General features: G+C 35.2%; 1 protein-coding gene across 1 annotated transcript in view; it reads right to left on the bottom strand.

Moving 5' to 3' along the window:
- LOC122895519 (phospholipid-transporting ATPase ABCA3-like) overlaps nt 1–16,956 on the bottom strand; it is a 112,273-nt gene that overhangs the window by 357 nt on the left and 94,960 nt on the right. Inside the window, exons 24-30 of the mRNA XM_044232960.1 lie at nt 13,688–13,813; nt 13,264–13,458; nt 7,232–7,419; nt 6,447–6,617; nt 5,878–6,068; nt 902–975; nt 387–501 (exon numbers count right to left, since the gene is read on the bottom strand). Of these exons, the coding sequence (XP_044088895.1) occupies nt 387–501; nt 902–975; nt 5,878–6,068; nt 6,447–6,617; nt 7,232–7,419; nt 13,264–13,458; nt 13,688–13,813 (1,060 nt within the window). The remainder of the gene's footprint in view (nt 1–386; nt 502–901; nt 976–5,877; nt 6,069–6,446; nt 6,618–7,231; nt 7,420–13,263; nt 13,459–13,687; nt 13,814–16,956) is intronic.

Genomic DNA, 16,956 nt, shown 5'->3' with positions numbered 1-16,956 from the left:
CCTCGTGCTTTTCAAGCTGTCCCATCTGACAGCACCGCCATTTCTAAATGTTTCTGTTTAAACATTCAGAATGCTCAGGAATAGGTCCTTTCCCTACCCTGATTAATGACGCTCTTTTATATTGCTAGGAAAATGAACAGGAATTTCGACAAATGTCTTTAGATTTGGATGTGCTGTATGCACAGGCCACTCATGTAAATCTACAGAAGAGTGACATATGTTCTTCGGGGGAAAGGGGGTCTTTATTATGTAAATATACTTCTATCAAGATATGCCCACACATAGTGATGCCCCTCTGTGTGTCCATGTGTAGACGGAGAGTCTGAGAAAGACCTGAGTGTCACTGGTTGGGAGTGAATCTCATGGTACCTTTTCTTTATAATCACCTTCTGTGTTCTCCGGGCTAGCAAAGGCCAGGAAGATTTGTTCCAGTGTTATCTGACTGATGGAATAGTCTTCTAAATCGAATTGCTCTTTAGCATCCTCCAAAATACCAAACACCTTTAGTAACAACAGCAATAAAAAAGCACAGTTACCATTATAGTCCTCCCTTCCAGTGCCCAACCCAGATAAGCCTCTCCCGCACTTCCTCCAAGTCCTGTCAAGTTAATGTTGGAGGACAAAAGGGGGAGACAAGAAAATGTAGAAAACATAACTGAGAATCTCCAAGGAAGCAGTTCTGTCCCCATTCTCTTAATGGACATAGACTAACAATGGGATTTAAGGAACAAATCAATTAAACTCTAGGGACTTTTGGAAAATAACATACTTTACGTTACTTTTCTGCTCCTCATACAAGGTCAGGCTCCCATTACACATACTTGGATATCAAATACCCACCCCCCCAATCATTGGTGCTTTCTTAGTATGTAATGTTCGAAGGTCATGGTTTCTACATTACCTTTCCCCAGCTCTTGTCCTTGCTGGGAATATAGTAGGTAAGGATCCCTTGATTCTCCTGCTTTAATACACTATCTAAGAAATGAAAAACAGGATAGATGAATAATCTTGCATATATCATTTTAAATTTCCAAAATATTGTTACATTAGCTTAATTATTCACAATAGTTAATCTCTTAATTAACATTGTTAATACAAAAAGGAACATGGTCAAATAACCTGCTCTCTTTGATATATATGGCATGGTTAATTACTTTTGGATTTATTCCTGATGAAACAGTCTTATTATGTGGAGTTCATAGCAATTATTGAGTGCAGGCTTTCTGGCACAATAAAATTGTCAGCTCTGATAACCCTATGTAAAAACTCTGAGCCTTCTAAAATTCTAACATTACAAAGACTTTATTCCTGAATATAGTGCTGAGAATATGAACTGGCCAGATTTTCACTCTGGTTGTGTGGCTATGAATGCATGTGTGGTGTGCTTGGTGGGGAGGAGAGCAGGACAAGGCCTCGTTGCTTTTTCATTATCACATGCCCTGTGAAAGAGGAAATCATACATAGGAGTCACCAAAGTCAGGCTGTGGGTTCTGGTTTTGTTCGCTGGGAATAAGAACCCACTGGTGGAACAAAAGGGAAGAGGGTGATAAGCACTTCTAATTGAAACAAATAAATGTGTTTACACTTATCAGTGCATGATTTGTAGGTTGTTGCAAATTGGATACTGGGGTCAAAATGTTTTAAAGTAAAAAATACATGTTCGTAAGGATGAGTGTATTTTCTTAATGTGGATTTTAATGCATGTATTGCCTCCGTGATCCCATAAAGCTCTTTTTTGTGTGCAAAAAATTTGAAGCATGGAGTTTAATGAATTTTTCAAAGCAAACCCTCATGAATTCACCCTATTTAGGCCAAGTAATAGTAACCCAGACTCACCCTTGCCCCACTCCTCAGCCTCTAATTCCCGATAAAAAATTACCAATACCTTCATTGTTATTGTGGACATTTTTTTTCAAAGGTGTTTTTACCATGCATATACCTCTAAAAATGGAGGTAGAGTTTTCCTACCTTTGACCTTTATGTGAATGGAATCATCTAGTATATTTTCTTTTCTTTCTTCTTCTTTCGTTCAGTGTTTGTGAGATTCATTCATGCGGTTGCATATAGCTATAATTCATTTTCTTCTCTAAATAGTAATCTGGCATATGAATATTCTGCAATTTATTTTCCATTAGGCTACTGATAGACATAGGCTACTGTCTGACTGTTGTGAATGTTACTGACTTAAATATTATTTTACTTATCTCTTTTTATAGGTGGATGCAAGTGTCTAAAGTATAGCTGTAGGTAGAATCATTGGGCCATTGCTTTTTAAAAAATTGGTCCAGTTTCACCTGTGAGATATAGTGACTTGGAAAGACTGTCACTCCCACTGTTAGTACAAGAAAGCTGGACATATTGCAAATTATTGCATTTCTTGAACCCCTCAGTTTCCTGACAGGACAAACTCAGGGCAAATAACTAACCCATATCTGGGTAGAGACAGGCATCTACAGAGAAGATCAGACCCATAGCATTTGCTTGTACAAGGCAGACACAACTAGATAACATAAGCTGAAATAAAAAATGTAATAAATTGCTGAAGATCAAATATGGGATAGCAAGGGAATTATGAAACCCATTTTAAAAATTTTAACCTCTTTAATTTGTGTTTTTTGGTAGTGCTTACTTCTTACCAGAGAACTGAATTTTTCCTGTGAGCCAAGCTGACTTTTTTTTTTCATTTAATGCAGGAGTTAAGTCTATTTATGCATATTGAATGGAACAATATATTTAGTTACAGTCTTCCTATATAATTTATAAAGTTATATATGCATATATACCAGGTAAATGCATAAATATAAATACAAATGTAAATATAAAAAATATGACTGTGTGTGTATGTGTTTCACTTTGTGGCTGGTTCTTTTTCTTACTGTTATACTTGTGATAGAGTATTTATTTTGTTCTAATGGTTAACTTCATTCTAAAGTTAAATTGTCCCTTCTTTTTAAGATACTGGAATAAACATTCAGGGCTCACCAATAGTTCCTATGCAGACACCTCTCTAGTCATTCCTCAGTTGACATGAAATTTTTGTCTGCATAGTCTTCAGGCAGAGCCATCAGGAGTAATATCCCCTGAATACCTGTTTATAACTCTTTTTGAATTTTATTCTTGAACATCATTTTGGCTATATATGAAAACTATGGCTTACATTTTTCTTGGCACAAAAGGTTTTGTCACAAAGCCCAAAATCAATCTAATTTTCTTTCCCTTATAAATTTTCCTTCTTCCCCTTGTTTTTTTAAATCTGGGATCCAAAGGTCATTCCACTATTTTATTAAAATACAACAGTTAGATTGGAAAATTCCTCGGTGGTGTTGATATTTTTCAGGTTGTCTTTTCAGTAAACAAGTTTGTCTCATCTTGGGAAATTTTCTTGAATGATAGTTTTTAGGTATTTTTGTTGTTTGTTTGTTTGTTTTTTAGTATGTGTTCTATGGCATTGCTTTTCTGCTTTTGGACTAATTTCATTGTTGTGTTGGACTGTCCTTGCCTTGCCTCTTGCTTACTTTATTTTGAAACCTCACCTGTGTTTCTGTTCAGTGGTTTTCTGTTTTTCTCCTTTCCAATCTCCATTTCCCTTGTGCTTTCTATGTGGTTTATTTGCTCTTGATAAGTATTTCTGAAATGTCTAACTTAAAATACCCTCTTCAATGTCTGCATATCACCTTGTTGGCTAGCCATCTAATCTCTTTATCTTTTCAATTGGAATTTAGGATTTTCTTATATACCATTCATTCCCTTCTTAATTCTTTAGGCTTATGTTGAAATATTAGATAATAGTTTCATCTGCTTTGTGGCCTTATAGCTCTGCTGTTCTTTCAATGTCTCTAGGTATTTTCTTTTATCTTCTTTTATTTATGATATTTTTCTGTGGGATTCAATTATAATCTTTTACAATTTATAATCTTTTCAGTCATTTATCTTTAAATGAAATTACTTTTCTTAAAGCTTTAGAAGGAGTTTCCTATGTAGAAGGTGAGGTGGGACAGAAAAATATCTTTCTTAGCTTTAGTCCAGTCCGATTCCTTCTGAGAGTCTTCTGGGATGTATAAAGTAATAAAGCCTCCCAGTGTAGATCTTCCGCTGGCACTCTCTCATACCTGCATCCTCTGTTTCCCCCCACACTCAAAGCTTAAATTTCAGATTCTTTCCTACAGAGAGGATCTCTGCTTGCTCTTGCTTGGAATCATAGGATGCCCCTGACGGCCCACTTGAGGGTCCCCCTTTACATGACAGTCTCAGCATAAGCTTCTCAACTGAAGAGGATCCAGAGTGATCCCAGTGCTACAATGGCATTTGCTTCCACAATTAGCATTTTCTAAGTGCTCACTTTTTCCTTTGTTTTGTTTCTTCTTTTTTTTATTCCTTCCTGTTTGCACGTTAAAATTTGTTCTCTCTTTTTTTTGTAAGCCAATTATTGTATTAAAAATGTATTTGTTTTTATTTTGATCAATTTTTAGTTTTGTTTTACCAACAGTACTTTTCAGAATATATAATCTTCCATGTTGTAGAAATAGAATCATCTTTGCATTTTAAAAAAAGAACTCACACCATTTAAATTTCCTTGGGATTATGTAGAATAATTTATTCTAAATATCTGATTATAGTGGCAAATCCTCTTTAAAGTATACATTCTAGATGACTTTTGCTTATAATATTTATTTCTTTTTAAAAATCAACATTTATGTGTAGGTTCCATGCCAGGTTTCTTTTTGATTCTGTCATATTTGAATAGGTATTTGCTTCAGGATGATGTAAGGAAGAACAGGGCAACAACCACCTTATAGTTGAGAATGTGTCTCAAACCCACATTCTCATTAAACCTCTTGTGTCCACATCCTCAAGGTCTTGGGTCAGAGTTTAGTGTCCTTCCTTCAAGCAGAGCTAGGACAGCACACAATAAGTGAGGGTTTTTTCATCACAGCTTCTTTAGACACCACATGAAATAGAAGTCTGATAGAATAAGTACTCAAAAATACATGCTGAATGAATGCATTAAGTGAATATTGAACTTCTTAATGGACACATCCATCCGCAGGTGTCATAGGACCTCACCATCACTATGACCAACACTGGTGTAATCATTTTCCCATACATCTGTTTTTCACATCTGCTCTTCCATTCATTTCTTATCTGTTTTGTGATCTCTATTCCTACTCTGCAATCAATCATGCTATTTTCCATTGCTTGGAAGATAAACTTACAACTCCTCAACCTGACATACAGTAGGAACTTCTGTGATATTTTGCTCAGCCTAACAAAGTGGAAGGTAAGATGAAAAACCAGCATTATTAAAATCTTTGCCAAGCTTCTGCTTTATGTTTGGAAAGAGAGGGAAGGACAGAAAAAAATAGTTGCTATCTCTGGTATTATACCATGTAGGCAGAGAGGTGCTTGTTGAATTTAGCAGCAGAAGCAGAACTAGTTTTGAGAGAAGAGAAAAGCTTAGTGGTTCTCGTTTGCATTTCTATACCACATCCTGGCAGAGATACCAAAAGACTGGGGATACATGCATAGGTGGAGGAAAAAAGGCTTAAAACTTTGCATGGCTAATATGTGAAAATAATTAGGAATTGTACTAAAAAGCATGACTTTAGTGATGTAATTTATATTGACAGCTTGAATCCAAAGCTGCCTTATTAAAATGATAAAAGAGCTGAGTGAGAACTTTTGTATGTGTGGGAAACTTTTGTCTTATTATGCTAAGAAACTATCAGAAGGATTCCCAAAAGCAATTCAGTATGGAAGATCAATAAATATCAATAAACCATAAGAAACAGTTATTGAAGACATAAAACATATGGATGGTGAAACAGAAAAGCCCATGCTTTAAAACATCTATATAAAAGTTAGTTCAACTAAATTTACCGGGGAATGTCAGTGTGATGAAATACTTTAAACCATCCAGTTTACCCTTCTGTGCATCAATCTTGACCTTGACCTTCAGGATGTAAATGTTGCCAAACTTGTTTTTGAGATGCTGAGGGCTACCCAGGCACAGAAACTTTCCCTGCACCATTATGGCCAGCCTGGTACAGAAGGCATCACATTCCTCCAATCTAGCAAAACATAATAGCATAAAAAATTCTGTCTTGGAGAACATTCTGTAGTTCAAACAGAGCCAGGATTTTATGACTCTCTTTTCAGTGTGAAATGGAATTTGCTCATCATAAAGATCATAGTTGAAAAGTGAAATTTTTAAAAATAATTAGTAGTAGGGTACATATCCCCAAACACATCTCCTGAACTTCCTGCTCTCTCCCCATTCTTAATTCTTTAACTCAATGAGGATTTTTGGCCATTCCATTCATTAATATTATGGAGAAAATCACATACCTAAGCAAATTTATTATCAATATTCCTAGCATCAAATCATTCTCACTTATAGCCACTAAAATATTTGCCAACCCTCATTCAAGCCTCCAAATGAACCACACCTATGGGAAGTTATAATGATGGCTTTGCCACTTTCACATGTCCATGTCACAGCATTCCAGAGCAGGTGTCGGGCTATAGGGTCCATGCCCGTTGATGGCTCATCCAGCAAAATGACTGAGGTCTTTCCCATTAGGGCAATAGCAGTACTCAGCCTACGTTTGGTTCCTCCACTTTATGGTCATAGAAGGAGAAGAGGGGAAAGAGAGGTTATATAAATTAGTTCCTTATAGGAAAGAGCATAAACATATCAACAAAGATGTAATATGGAATTCCACAATGTTGATTAGTTACACTTCAATACGTTAGCAAGCCCAGTACAGGTGTACATATCAATTAATTTTCATTTGAAATGTAGATGAGTGACTGATTTTAGGTACACTGTCAGGGGCATTTACTCACCTGTGCCTAGGGTACCATGATTTTCCAAGTATAAAAATCTACCATAATTCAAAGGGCCTATATTCTTACTTTCTTGTGAGACAAAGAATCACATGGACACTAGGAAGAATAATATTATCCCTTTTGAGATTTAGAGGCTACAGTTCAAATAGAATAAGAATTTTTAGTTTCATCTCTGCAAAGGAAATACTTGGAACTACATTGATATGTCTTATTACTATTATCTGAAACCTAGCAACTTGTGAAATAGTTTTACCATTAGATAATTGTGTGATAGAGGGACCTAAGTGAAACTGTGCTCATTTATTTCAAACACCAGAAATACAGGGAAGCATGTCAGCATTAATGGCAGCAACACAAAGATCATCATAATGAAATGACTCACCTGTAGGTTCTGATGAGCTTGTCAGCATGGGCTTCCAGTTGCATTGAACTCAACCATCTATTCACATAGAGCTGAATCTGGGGCTCAGATACTCCCCATAATCTGGCACACATGATCATTATTTCCCGACCAGTCATGTATTCCAACAATGCATCATATTGAGGACAATAGCCGACTCTTGACTTCACCTGATTACAAGAATTGCTTTAATAAGGACCCAAGTTATCTATTCCACTGGTCATCCCTGGATGAGATAGAAGACCACAGTTTTCCAGACCATGTCTCTAAGAGTCCTACCAAGAATTTTTATTAAGTCTATACAATGATGGTTATTGGACCTATTATATTAAGTTGGAATAACAGCTTCCTCAATTGATTTTTAAAGATCTTAGCAATGAAAAAGTTAAAATCCCAGAGCCCACTGAATTTGGAGGAGTATTAGAATACAAGATTCTCCCCTCAGTAATAAGAAACTCTAAAGGACATGGCCATCATTGAAGTTTTTTGCACTGCACAACCTGCACAGCCCTGTGTAGATCTTGTTTCATAGTAAGGCTGAACCAGAAGCAAAGACTGGCCCCACTTCCACAAACAGGAGAATGCAATGACTATTGTTTTGCCAATAACTAATCCTTTTATGGATTTGCATTCAGATGCACATAGATAAAAAATAAATAACATCATTTTATCAAAATTAATTAAAATTAAAAATAGTTAAAATTATTCTATATACTTAAAGTTTATACTTTTCCTCTGAGATTTTACTAATTTATAGTAATCCCAGATTGTTTATACCCCTAATCTCTTGGTAGAAATCAAAACAAACCCATTATTAAAAAATTATGTTACATTAGTCACCATATAGTACAGCATTAGTTTTTGATGTAGTGTTCCATGATCCATTGTTTATGTAAAACACCTAGTGCTCCATGTAATACGTCCCCTCCTTAATACCCATCACTGAGCTAATCCATCTCCACTCCCCCTTCATCTCTAAAACCCTCAGTTTGTTTCCTGGAGTCCCTAGTCTCTCATGGTTTGTCTCCCCATCTGATTTCCCCCCCTTCATTTTCCCTTCCTTCTCCTAATGTCCTCCATGCTATTCCTTATGTTCCACAAATAGGTGAAACCATATGATAATTTGGCTGACTTATTTCACTTAGCATAATCTCCTCCAGTCCTATCCATGTTGAAGCAAAAGTTGGGTATTCAGCCTTTCTGATGGCTGAGTAATATTCCATTGTATATAAGGGCCACATCTTTATCCATTCATTGGTTGAAGGGCATCTCTGCTCTTTCCACAGTCTGGCTATTGCGGACATTGCTGCTATGAACATTAGGGTGCATGTGCTCGTTCTTTTCACTACATCTGTATCTTTGGGAGTAAATACCCAGTAGGGCAATTGCTGGGTCATAAAATAAACCCTTTTTTCTATTTTAAAGGTTTAAAATTATTCTCCCATATAATTTTTGAAAGTAAATGAGCTGCATACAACCATAACTCAATTAACAAAGAAAAAGATACCATGAATGCCATGGGTAGAAACAATACTCACAAGAAACATATTTGAAGTGACTTCAGATGTTGGAATTATCAGATCAGATGTGCAAATGATTGTGCTTATTATGTTTAAATAAATTTTTAATACTTTAAAATATATTCATGAAAAAAAATGAAGCTGGAAGTATCACAATTCCAGATTTCAAGTTGTACTACAAGGCTGTAGTAATCAAAATAGTATGGTACTGGCACAAAAAACAGACACACAGATAAATGGAACAAGGATAGAAAGCCCAGAAAGAAACCCATGATTATATGGTCAATTAATCTTTGACAAAAGAGACAAAAATATGCAATGTGACAAAAACAGTCTCCAGTCTCATTAACAAAAGAATGAAACTGGACTACTTTCTTTTACCACATACAAAAATAAACTCAAAATGGATTAAAGACCTAAATGTGAGATCTGAAACCATAAAAATTCTCGGAGAAAACACAGTTAGTAATTTCTCTGCTTTGGCCATAGAAATATTTTTCTAGATATGTCTCCTGAGACAAGGGAAATCAAAGCAAAAATAAAATATTGGGACCATATTAAAATAGAACGCTTCTGCACAGTGAAGGAAACAACAACAACAACAATAACAAAAAGACAAGCTACTGAATGGGAGAAAATATTTGGAAATGACATATACAGTAAAGAGTTCGTATCCAAAATATGTTTAAATTTCACCCAAAAAGCAAATAATCCAATTTAAAAATGGGCAGAAGACATGAGCAGAAATTTCTCTAAAGAAGACATCCAGATGGCCAACAGACACATGAAAAGATGCTTAACATCACTCATCAACAGGGAAATGCAAATGCAAATCAAAACTATACGGAGATACCATCTCACACATGTCAGAATGGTTAAAATCAGACAAGAAAACAAGAAACAACAAGTGTTGCTGAGGGTGTGGAGAGAGGAAAACCCTCCTGCATTGTTGGTGAGAATGAAAACTGGAACAGCCACTGTGGAAAACAGTAGAGTTTGAGTTTCCTCAAAAAATTAGAAATAGAACTACCCCATGGTCTAGTAATTCCACTATTGGAAATTTACCCCAAAGACAGAAAACCACAATTCAGATGGATAAATGCACCCCAGTGTTTATTGTAGCATTATTTATAATAGCCAAATTATAGAGGCAGACCAACTGTACAATGATTGATGAATGGATAAAGAAGAAGCAGTATATAAATAGATATACAATGGAATATTACTCAGGCATAAAAAAGAATGAAAACTTGCCATTTGCAACCTCGTGGATGGATCTAGAGAGTATCAAGCGAAGTGAAATGTCAGAGAAAGAAAAATACGACATGATTTCATTCCATATGCAGAACTTAAGAAACAAGGAAACAAACAAAAGTGAAAAGAGAGAGAGACAACCCAAGACACAGACTCTTAACTATAGAGGACAAATTGATGGTTATCATAGAGGAGGTGGTAGGCAGTGGATGAAATAGGGGATGGTAATGAAAAATATACTTATCATGATGAGCACTGAATAATGTATGGAATTGTTGAATCACTATACTGTCCACCTAAAATTAATATTATACTATATGCTAATCACACTAGAATTAAAATAAAAAACTTAATAGCTTAGTAAAATTTTTAAAATCTTTATGAGAAAGAAAAGTATAAAGTCACTTGGATATTTTGGGAATGAACCACATATAACATCTAAAAACTAAAAATAAATAAATAAATAAAGTAAGTCCATAAATAAAGCAGGCTACAAACTTTGTGAATGCATTTGACAGCAATTTAATGACATAGAACAAATTAACTTAACCTGGAGATTAGATAATAAGAAAGCAGCTAGGATGCAGCAGAAAAATTAAAAATGGGGAAGTGTGAAAGTGAAAGATAGATTGGAAATATGTGGATAGCCAAAGTTGCAGAAGGAGAGAAAGGAACAGGAGAAATATTTGAAGAAATTGTTAAGTGAAAATGTTACAGAACCGATTAAAGACACCAATCGATAAATTGAAGAATGTCAACACATTCCAAGCAGGACAAAATTTTAGATTCATATCTAAATATTTTATATTGAAGCTTATGTAAAACAAAGATAAAATATAAAAGCCTCAGAGAAAAGAAAGTTTATCTATAAAGGAATATCAGAATGAGCTAATTTCTCAAAAGCAGTGATGGGAACTAGATGATAGGTAAACAACAGGTCAATTTGCTAAAGAAAAATAATGGCAAACCTCAAATTTCTATACACAGTGAAAATATCTTTTGCCAATGAGGGTAATTAAGAGGCATTTACAGATAAAAAACAAAACATGAATAAGAAAATTTGCCCGTGAGTTTCAGATTGAGAATCTGCAATTGCCATTTCTATTCTGTGCCGAGGAGAGGTTCTAGCCATGGCTAGAAAAAAAGCGTAAGAATGGAAAGGAAAATAAATTGTTATTTGTAGCAGTCATGATTTAAAAGTAAACATTCCCCCCAAAAAGTAAACATTCCAATATAATTTATAGACAAATATTAGAATTAAGAGAGTTTAGTAATTTTATTGAATACAACTTCAATATTTAAAAATCAGTCACACTCAGGGTACCTGGGTGGGTCAGCTGGTTAAGCTTCAGGTTCTTGATTTCAGCTCAAGTCATGACCTCAGGGTCCTGAGATCCAGCCCCATATTGGGCTCTGTGCTCAGTGGGGAGAGTGTGCTTTTCTCCCTTTTTCTCTGCTCCTCCCCTTGCTCTCTGTTGGCCTGATGATGGGTATTAAGGAAGCACATAATGCATGGAGCACTGGGTATTATATGTAAACAATGAATCTTAGAACACTACATCAAAAACTAATGATGTACTGTATGGTGACTAACATAACATAATAAAAAATAATAAAAAATTAAAATAAATCTTTTTAAAAATCAGTTGCACTCAATAGACAATCAGCATATAATAAAATACAAAATCACTTAAATAAATGTTAAAACATAATATGTAGAAATAAGTTACACACAGTACTATTTTTTCAAGATCTTGTATCCAAACAAACTAAATTGCCTCTTTAGTGTAAAATCCCTAAAATTTAGTTTAAAACCATTATTCTGAGACATTTAATGAGATCCAACACCTGGAAAGATGTATTATGTTCACTATAAGTATGTCAATCTTCTAAAATCCCACTTAAAATTCTAGGATTTTTACACAAAGATAAGCTAATTCCTCAATTCATCTATAATTTAATTTTTATTTAATTAAAAAAAGACTTATTTATTTATTTGAGATAGAGAGCACCAGCAGTGGGAGGGGCAGAAAAAGAGGGAGAGAGAAAAACCCTCAAGCAGGTTCCCCACTGAGCTTGGACCCCAATCCAGGGGTATAAATGTATAAAATATCTCCTGTCTCATTCTCACAACTTTGGGTGAATTTTAATGTTTCCTTTAGCTTCAAAGCTAACTTTGTTCAAAGTATAACCCATATTCTTAGCTTCACCTCTGTTAGTAGAATACTATTTATCCTAGAACATGCAGGATCCCACAACCCCATCTTCCTGATGTCATAATGATGAAGTGCCATGAGCTAAAGAGGTAAGAAATACACCATTTAGGATCCCATTACTACCACTCAACTGACCATAGCACAATAGTTCTTGCTAACTGCATCACTGAAGTTCTGATTGCTAAATCCAATACACTCTATTCAGTCTTACATTGCTGGAGATTTCCTGGAATCTGACACCATTGACCAGTTTCTTCATCTTTAATTTTTCTTCCCATTTAGCTTTCCCCAAGGTTATGCACTCTCTCCCAAGCAGCATGTGTACCCAATGGCTGGCTGATTCAGAGATATAAAAGAAAGCTACCTTGCCTTGATTTGGGACCATTCTGAAAGTTCATCCTGTTCCAGAGCTCTAAAGGGCATGAAGACCACAGTTACAAGTGAACTGCATTTATAAGTGAACTGCATCTTCTACCATGTCTTTCCCTCTACAACATCTTGTCTGGCATATGTTAGATGTATTGTTGAGAGAACTTGCCTTTTATTCTAGCAGTTCCAAAGAACACAAAAGATAATCTTGTCTTAGATTCTATACTTGTTGCCTCCTCTCTCTCCTCAAATTTTTTTTTCTCTCTCCATATTCTACTGAGTCGACTAATACTGTCAGTATCAATGTCTACCACGATTGCCATCTATTATCTTCAGTGCCTGCCTATTACCTGTACTCCCAAGACATCAGGCTTCTCAAATCTTTTTTTAAAGATTTTATTTATTTATTTATTTGACAGACAGACAGACAGACACACACACACACACACACACACACACACACACACACACACAGAAGGAACACAAGCAGGGGAACGGGAGAGGCAGAAGAAGGCTACCCACTAAGCAGGGAGCCAGATGCGGGGCTTGATCCCCGAACCATGGGATCAGGACCTGAGCCGAAGGCAGATGCTTAATGACTGAGCCACCCAGATGTCCCAAGCTTCTCATTTCTTAGATTGTAATAGTGTCTTACCTTTGGGAGACTTTTAGTGATGCTAAAGTGCTCAATGAACACATCCCCAGAGGTAACAGTCTCTTCTCCAGTCAAAATTTTGAAGGTAGTAGTTTTTCCAGCTCCATTGAATCCAAGCAATGCAAAGCACTCCCCTCTTTGGATTGTAACAGAAATATTTCTCACAGCCAGAATGACTGGATACTTAAAATATATCTAGAAATAAATACAGAAAACACAATGCAGTAAAGACTATTTGAAGATCAAACAAATAAATACCTCAGATCCCTATGGAGCATGACTTCAGGTAGTTTCATAAGAACTCTTCTATTATACCAGGGAAATAAACATATATTCTAAAAAAGAAACATAGTATGCTCCTGAAACTGATGCCATGCTCTTGGGGATAACCAGCCAGTATATATTGGCCAGTGAATGATATTACCTTTGTGAGTTCCTTAATAATCACTGGGGAATCCAGTAACCCCTGAGGCTGCCCCAGGATTCTCTGTATTTCATTTTGTATATCTTCATCATCAGATTCTCCAGATAGTTCCTTGGACACTTTTTCCTATATTTGAAATAAGCAAGAGATAAACACTTATCACTTATAAGAGATTTTCAATAGGAGCAGCACCTAACTTTTTACAAAAACCGATGGAGAGTGATATAAACTTGCTGGTAAATTAGGAGACCCTGGTGCTTGCTGCCTTCCTCCATATCAATGGTTTAACAAATATCCACAAAGAAAATAACCCTGGGAGAGCTCTGGAGTACAGTTAAAGAGGATGCAGCAACCTGATGCAGTAGAAATTCCATGGATGACCATATAAAAAAGTAGAGGATGCATTTTACCCACATCAACCCATTCCTCAGCTTAGCATAGCTTGGTACCAAGAAGAATCTCTTTGTTCACAATCTCTCTTCTTGAGAGAAAAGTAGGGCATGAAGATCCCAGTAGCCACTGTCATGAGGTACACCAGCAGCCCTCATTGCTGCTAGAGAAACTACAGCTGTCACTGCCAAAACACTTACAGTCTTCAATAATGCTAAACTCAGCTGATGGAACAATTCAGAGTTTATTCCACTGTTCACCCCAACACCTTGAGTCAGAGATGCTGCTGTACCCCATTGAAACCAGAGCCAGAGATACCAGACTACACCCATCTGGTGCCCTCACATTCATATGAAGGTAAAGGTCTTTTCCCATCTTTATAGACTGGTCTTTTCCCAGTCTATAAAGCCTGGAAGAGGTGACTGTTCCTACAAATGCACAGATGTGTATATGAGGCTACAAGGAACACACATAAAAATCAAGGAAAAGCAAAAAAAAATTTTGAACATGAAACATGACACCACTAAAGGAACACAGGGAATTTCATGTAACTTACCCCAAAGAAATATAGATTTTAAAACTACCTGACAAAATAATTCAAAATAATTGTTTTAAAGAAGTTCAGTGAGCTATAAGAGAATACAAATAGATAATTTAATGAAATTAGGAAAAAAATATGAACAAAAGAGTTCAAAAGAATATAAAATCATAAGAAGGAGAACTAATGAATTCAGTAAATTTGTAATTTACAAAATCAATGTACAAAAATTTGTTGCATTTCTATACACTAATAATGGTCTATCAGAAAGGGAAATCATGAAAACAATCCCATTTACAACTACATTAGAAAGAATAAAATGCCTAGGAATAAATTTAAACATGGGGGCAAAATTCTTGTGAACTGAGAACTATAAGACAATTAAAGAAATTAAAACAGACACAAAGGAAAAGATATTCTGTGCACATGGATTGGAAGAAATTATATTGTTATAACCAAGAGGCTCAGCTAATCAATTAGTAGTGGAGATGCAAATGAATCACAAGGTACTGCTAATTCAAAAGAAGACATGAAAAGAGAAAAAATAAAGTATAGATGTGAAAGAAAATAAAAAGCAAAATGATAAACTTAAACCCAACCATATAAAAAGTTACATTCAAGGGATGCCTGGGTGGCTCAGTCGGTTAAGCGGCTGCCTTCCGCTCAGGTCATGATCCCAGCATCCTGGGATCGAGTCCCACATAGGGCTCCTTGGTCTGCAGGGAGCCTGCTCCTCCACTCTGCCTGCCTGTGCTCTATCTCTCTGACAAATAAATAAATAAAATCTCAAAAAAAAAAAAGTTACATTCAAAATAGTCTAAATTCTATTAAAATGTAGAGATTATCAGATTGAATAAAAAACTAAGTAAATTATGCTCTCTATAAGAAACTCATTTCAGGGGCGCCTGGGTGGCTCAGTGGGTTAAAGCCTCTGCCTTCGGCTCAGGTCTTGATCCCAGGGTCCTGGAATCAAGTCCCACATCAGGCTCTTTGCTCAGCAGGGAGCCTGCTTCCTCCTCTCTCTCTGTGCCTGCCTCTCTGCCTATTTGTGATCTCTGTTTGTCAAATAAATAAATAAAATCTTTAAAAAAATGAAACTCATTTCAAATATAATAATAATACAGGTTAAAGGTCAAATGATTAAAAAGATACATCATGCAAAATGTATACATGAAAAAACTGGCAGAATAACATCAGACAGGATATATTACAGAACAAGGAATATCACCAGAGATTTTTCAAAAAGTAATTACATAATGACTGATGGTCAATTCATCAAGAGGATATAAAAATCCTAAGTGCATGTGCACCTAATATTTTAGATTATAAACAGATAAGGCTAAAACCAAAAAATAACAATAAGTAAGTAAACAAGTAAGTAAGTAAACAAATAAATAAAGGAGGAGAAATAGGCAAATCCACGGTCATACGTAGAGTCTTTAATCTCTTGAAAATTGGTATAACGGGTTGAGGAAAAAATAAGAATATAGAAAAATTGATTATTATTAAACAACTTTATCTAGTTAACAATTAAAGAACACTGAATCCAAAAAGAGCAGAATATGCATTCTTTCAAGTACACAAGGAGCATTCACCAAGATAGGGCATATTTTGAGCCATGAAACAACTCTTCATAAATTCATGGAGACAGAAGAATATGTACTCCAGAAATAATAATAATAAAAAAAGAAATCAACTGCAGAACAATACCTATAAATACCTATAACAATACCTATAAAATTTTGAAATGTTTAGAAATTAAGCAACACTTTATAAATAACTTATGCATCAAAAAAGGAATCACAAAAGATACTAGAATATGTTTTGAAGAGAATGAAATGAAAACATGATATTTCAAAACTTATGAGCTGCACCTAAAGCAGTGATTAGAGAGATTAATATCATAAAATATTTACATTAAAAAGAATAAAAATTTAAAAAAAGAATAAAGTCTCAGTGGTCCAAACTTCTACCAGAAGAAACTAGAAATAAAAGTCAAATAATACAAGTAAATCTGTAATAAGCAGAAAGATATTATAATGACAAGAGTGAACTCAATGGTATTAGAAACAAATAATGGAAGAAAAGAATCAATGAAAATAAAAGTAGGTTAATGAAAATATCTGCAAAATTCAATAACCTTTAGTATAACTGATCAATAAAAAAATAAACAAATTACCAGTATGAATAAAACAAATTACCAGTATGAAGAATAAATAAAGGGCCATTACTATGGATATTCTGAACCTCAGAAGAATACTAAAGGGGTAAACCTAAGAGCTCCTTGCAAAGGACAACTTCTGATAAGATGGAAATATTCTATATTTCGAGTATGATGAGA

The sequence above is a fragment of the Neovison vison genome, chromosome 14 (genome assembly GCF_020171115.1).
Source record: "Neovison vison isolate M4711 chromosome 14, ASM_NN_V1, whole genome shotgun sequence".
In the NCBI taxonomy this organism is placed as follows: Eukaryota; Metazoa; Chordata; class Mammalia; order Carnivora; family Mustelidae; genus Neogale; species Neogale vison.
Note: the sequence above shows the minus strand (reverse complement) of the source record. Positions and strands in the feature narration are given on the sequence as shown.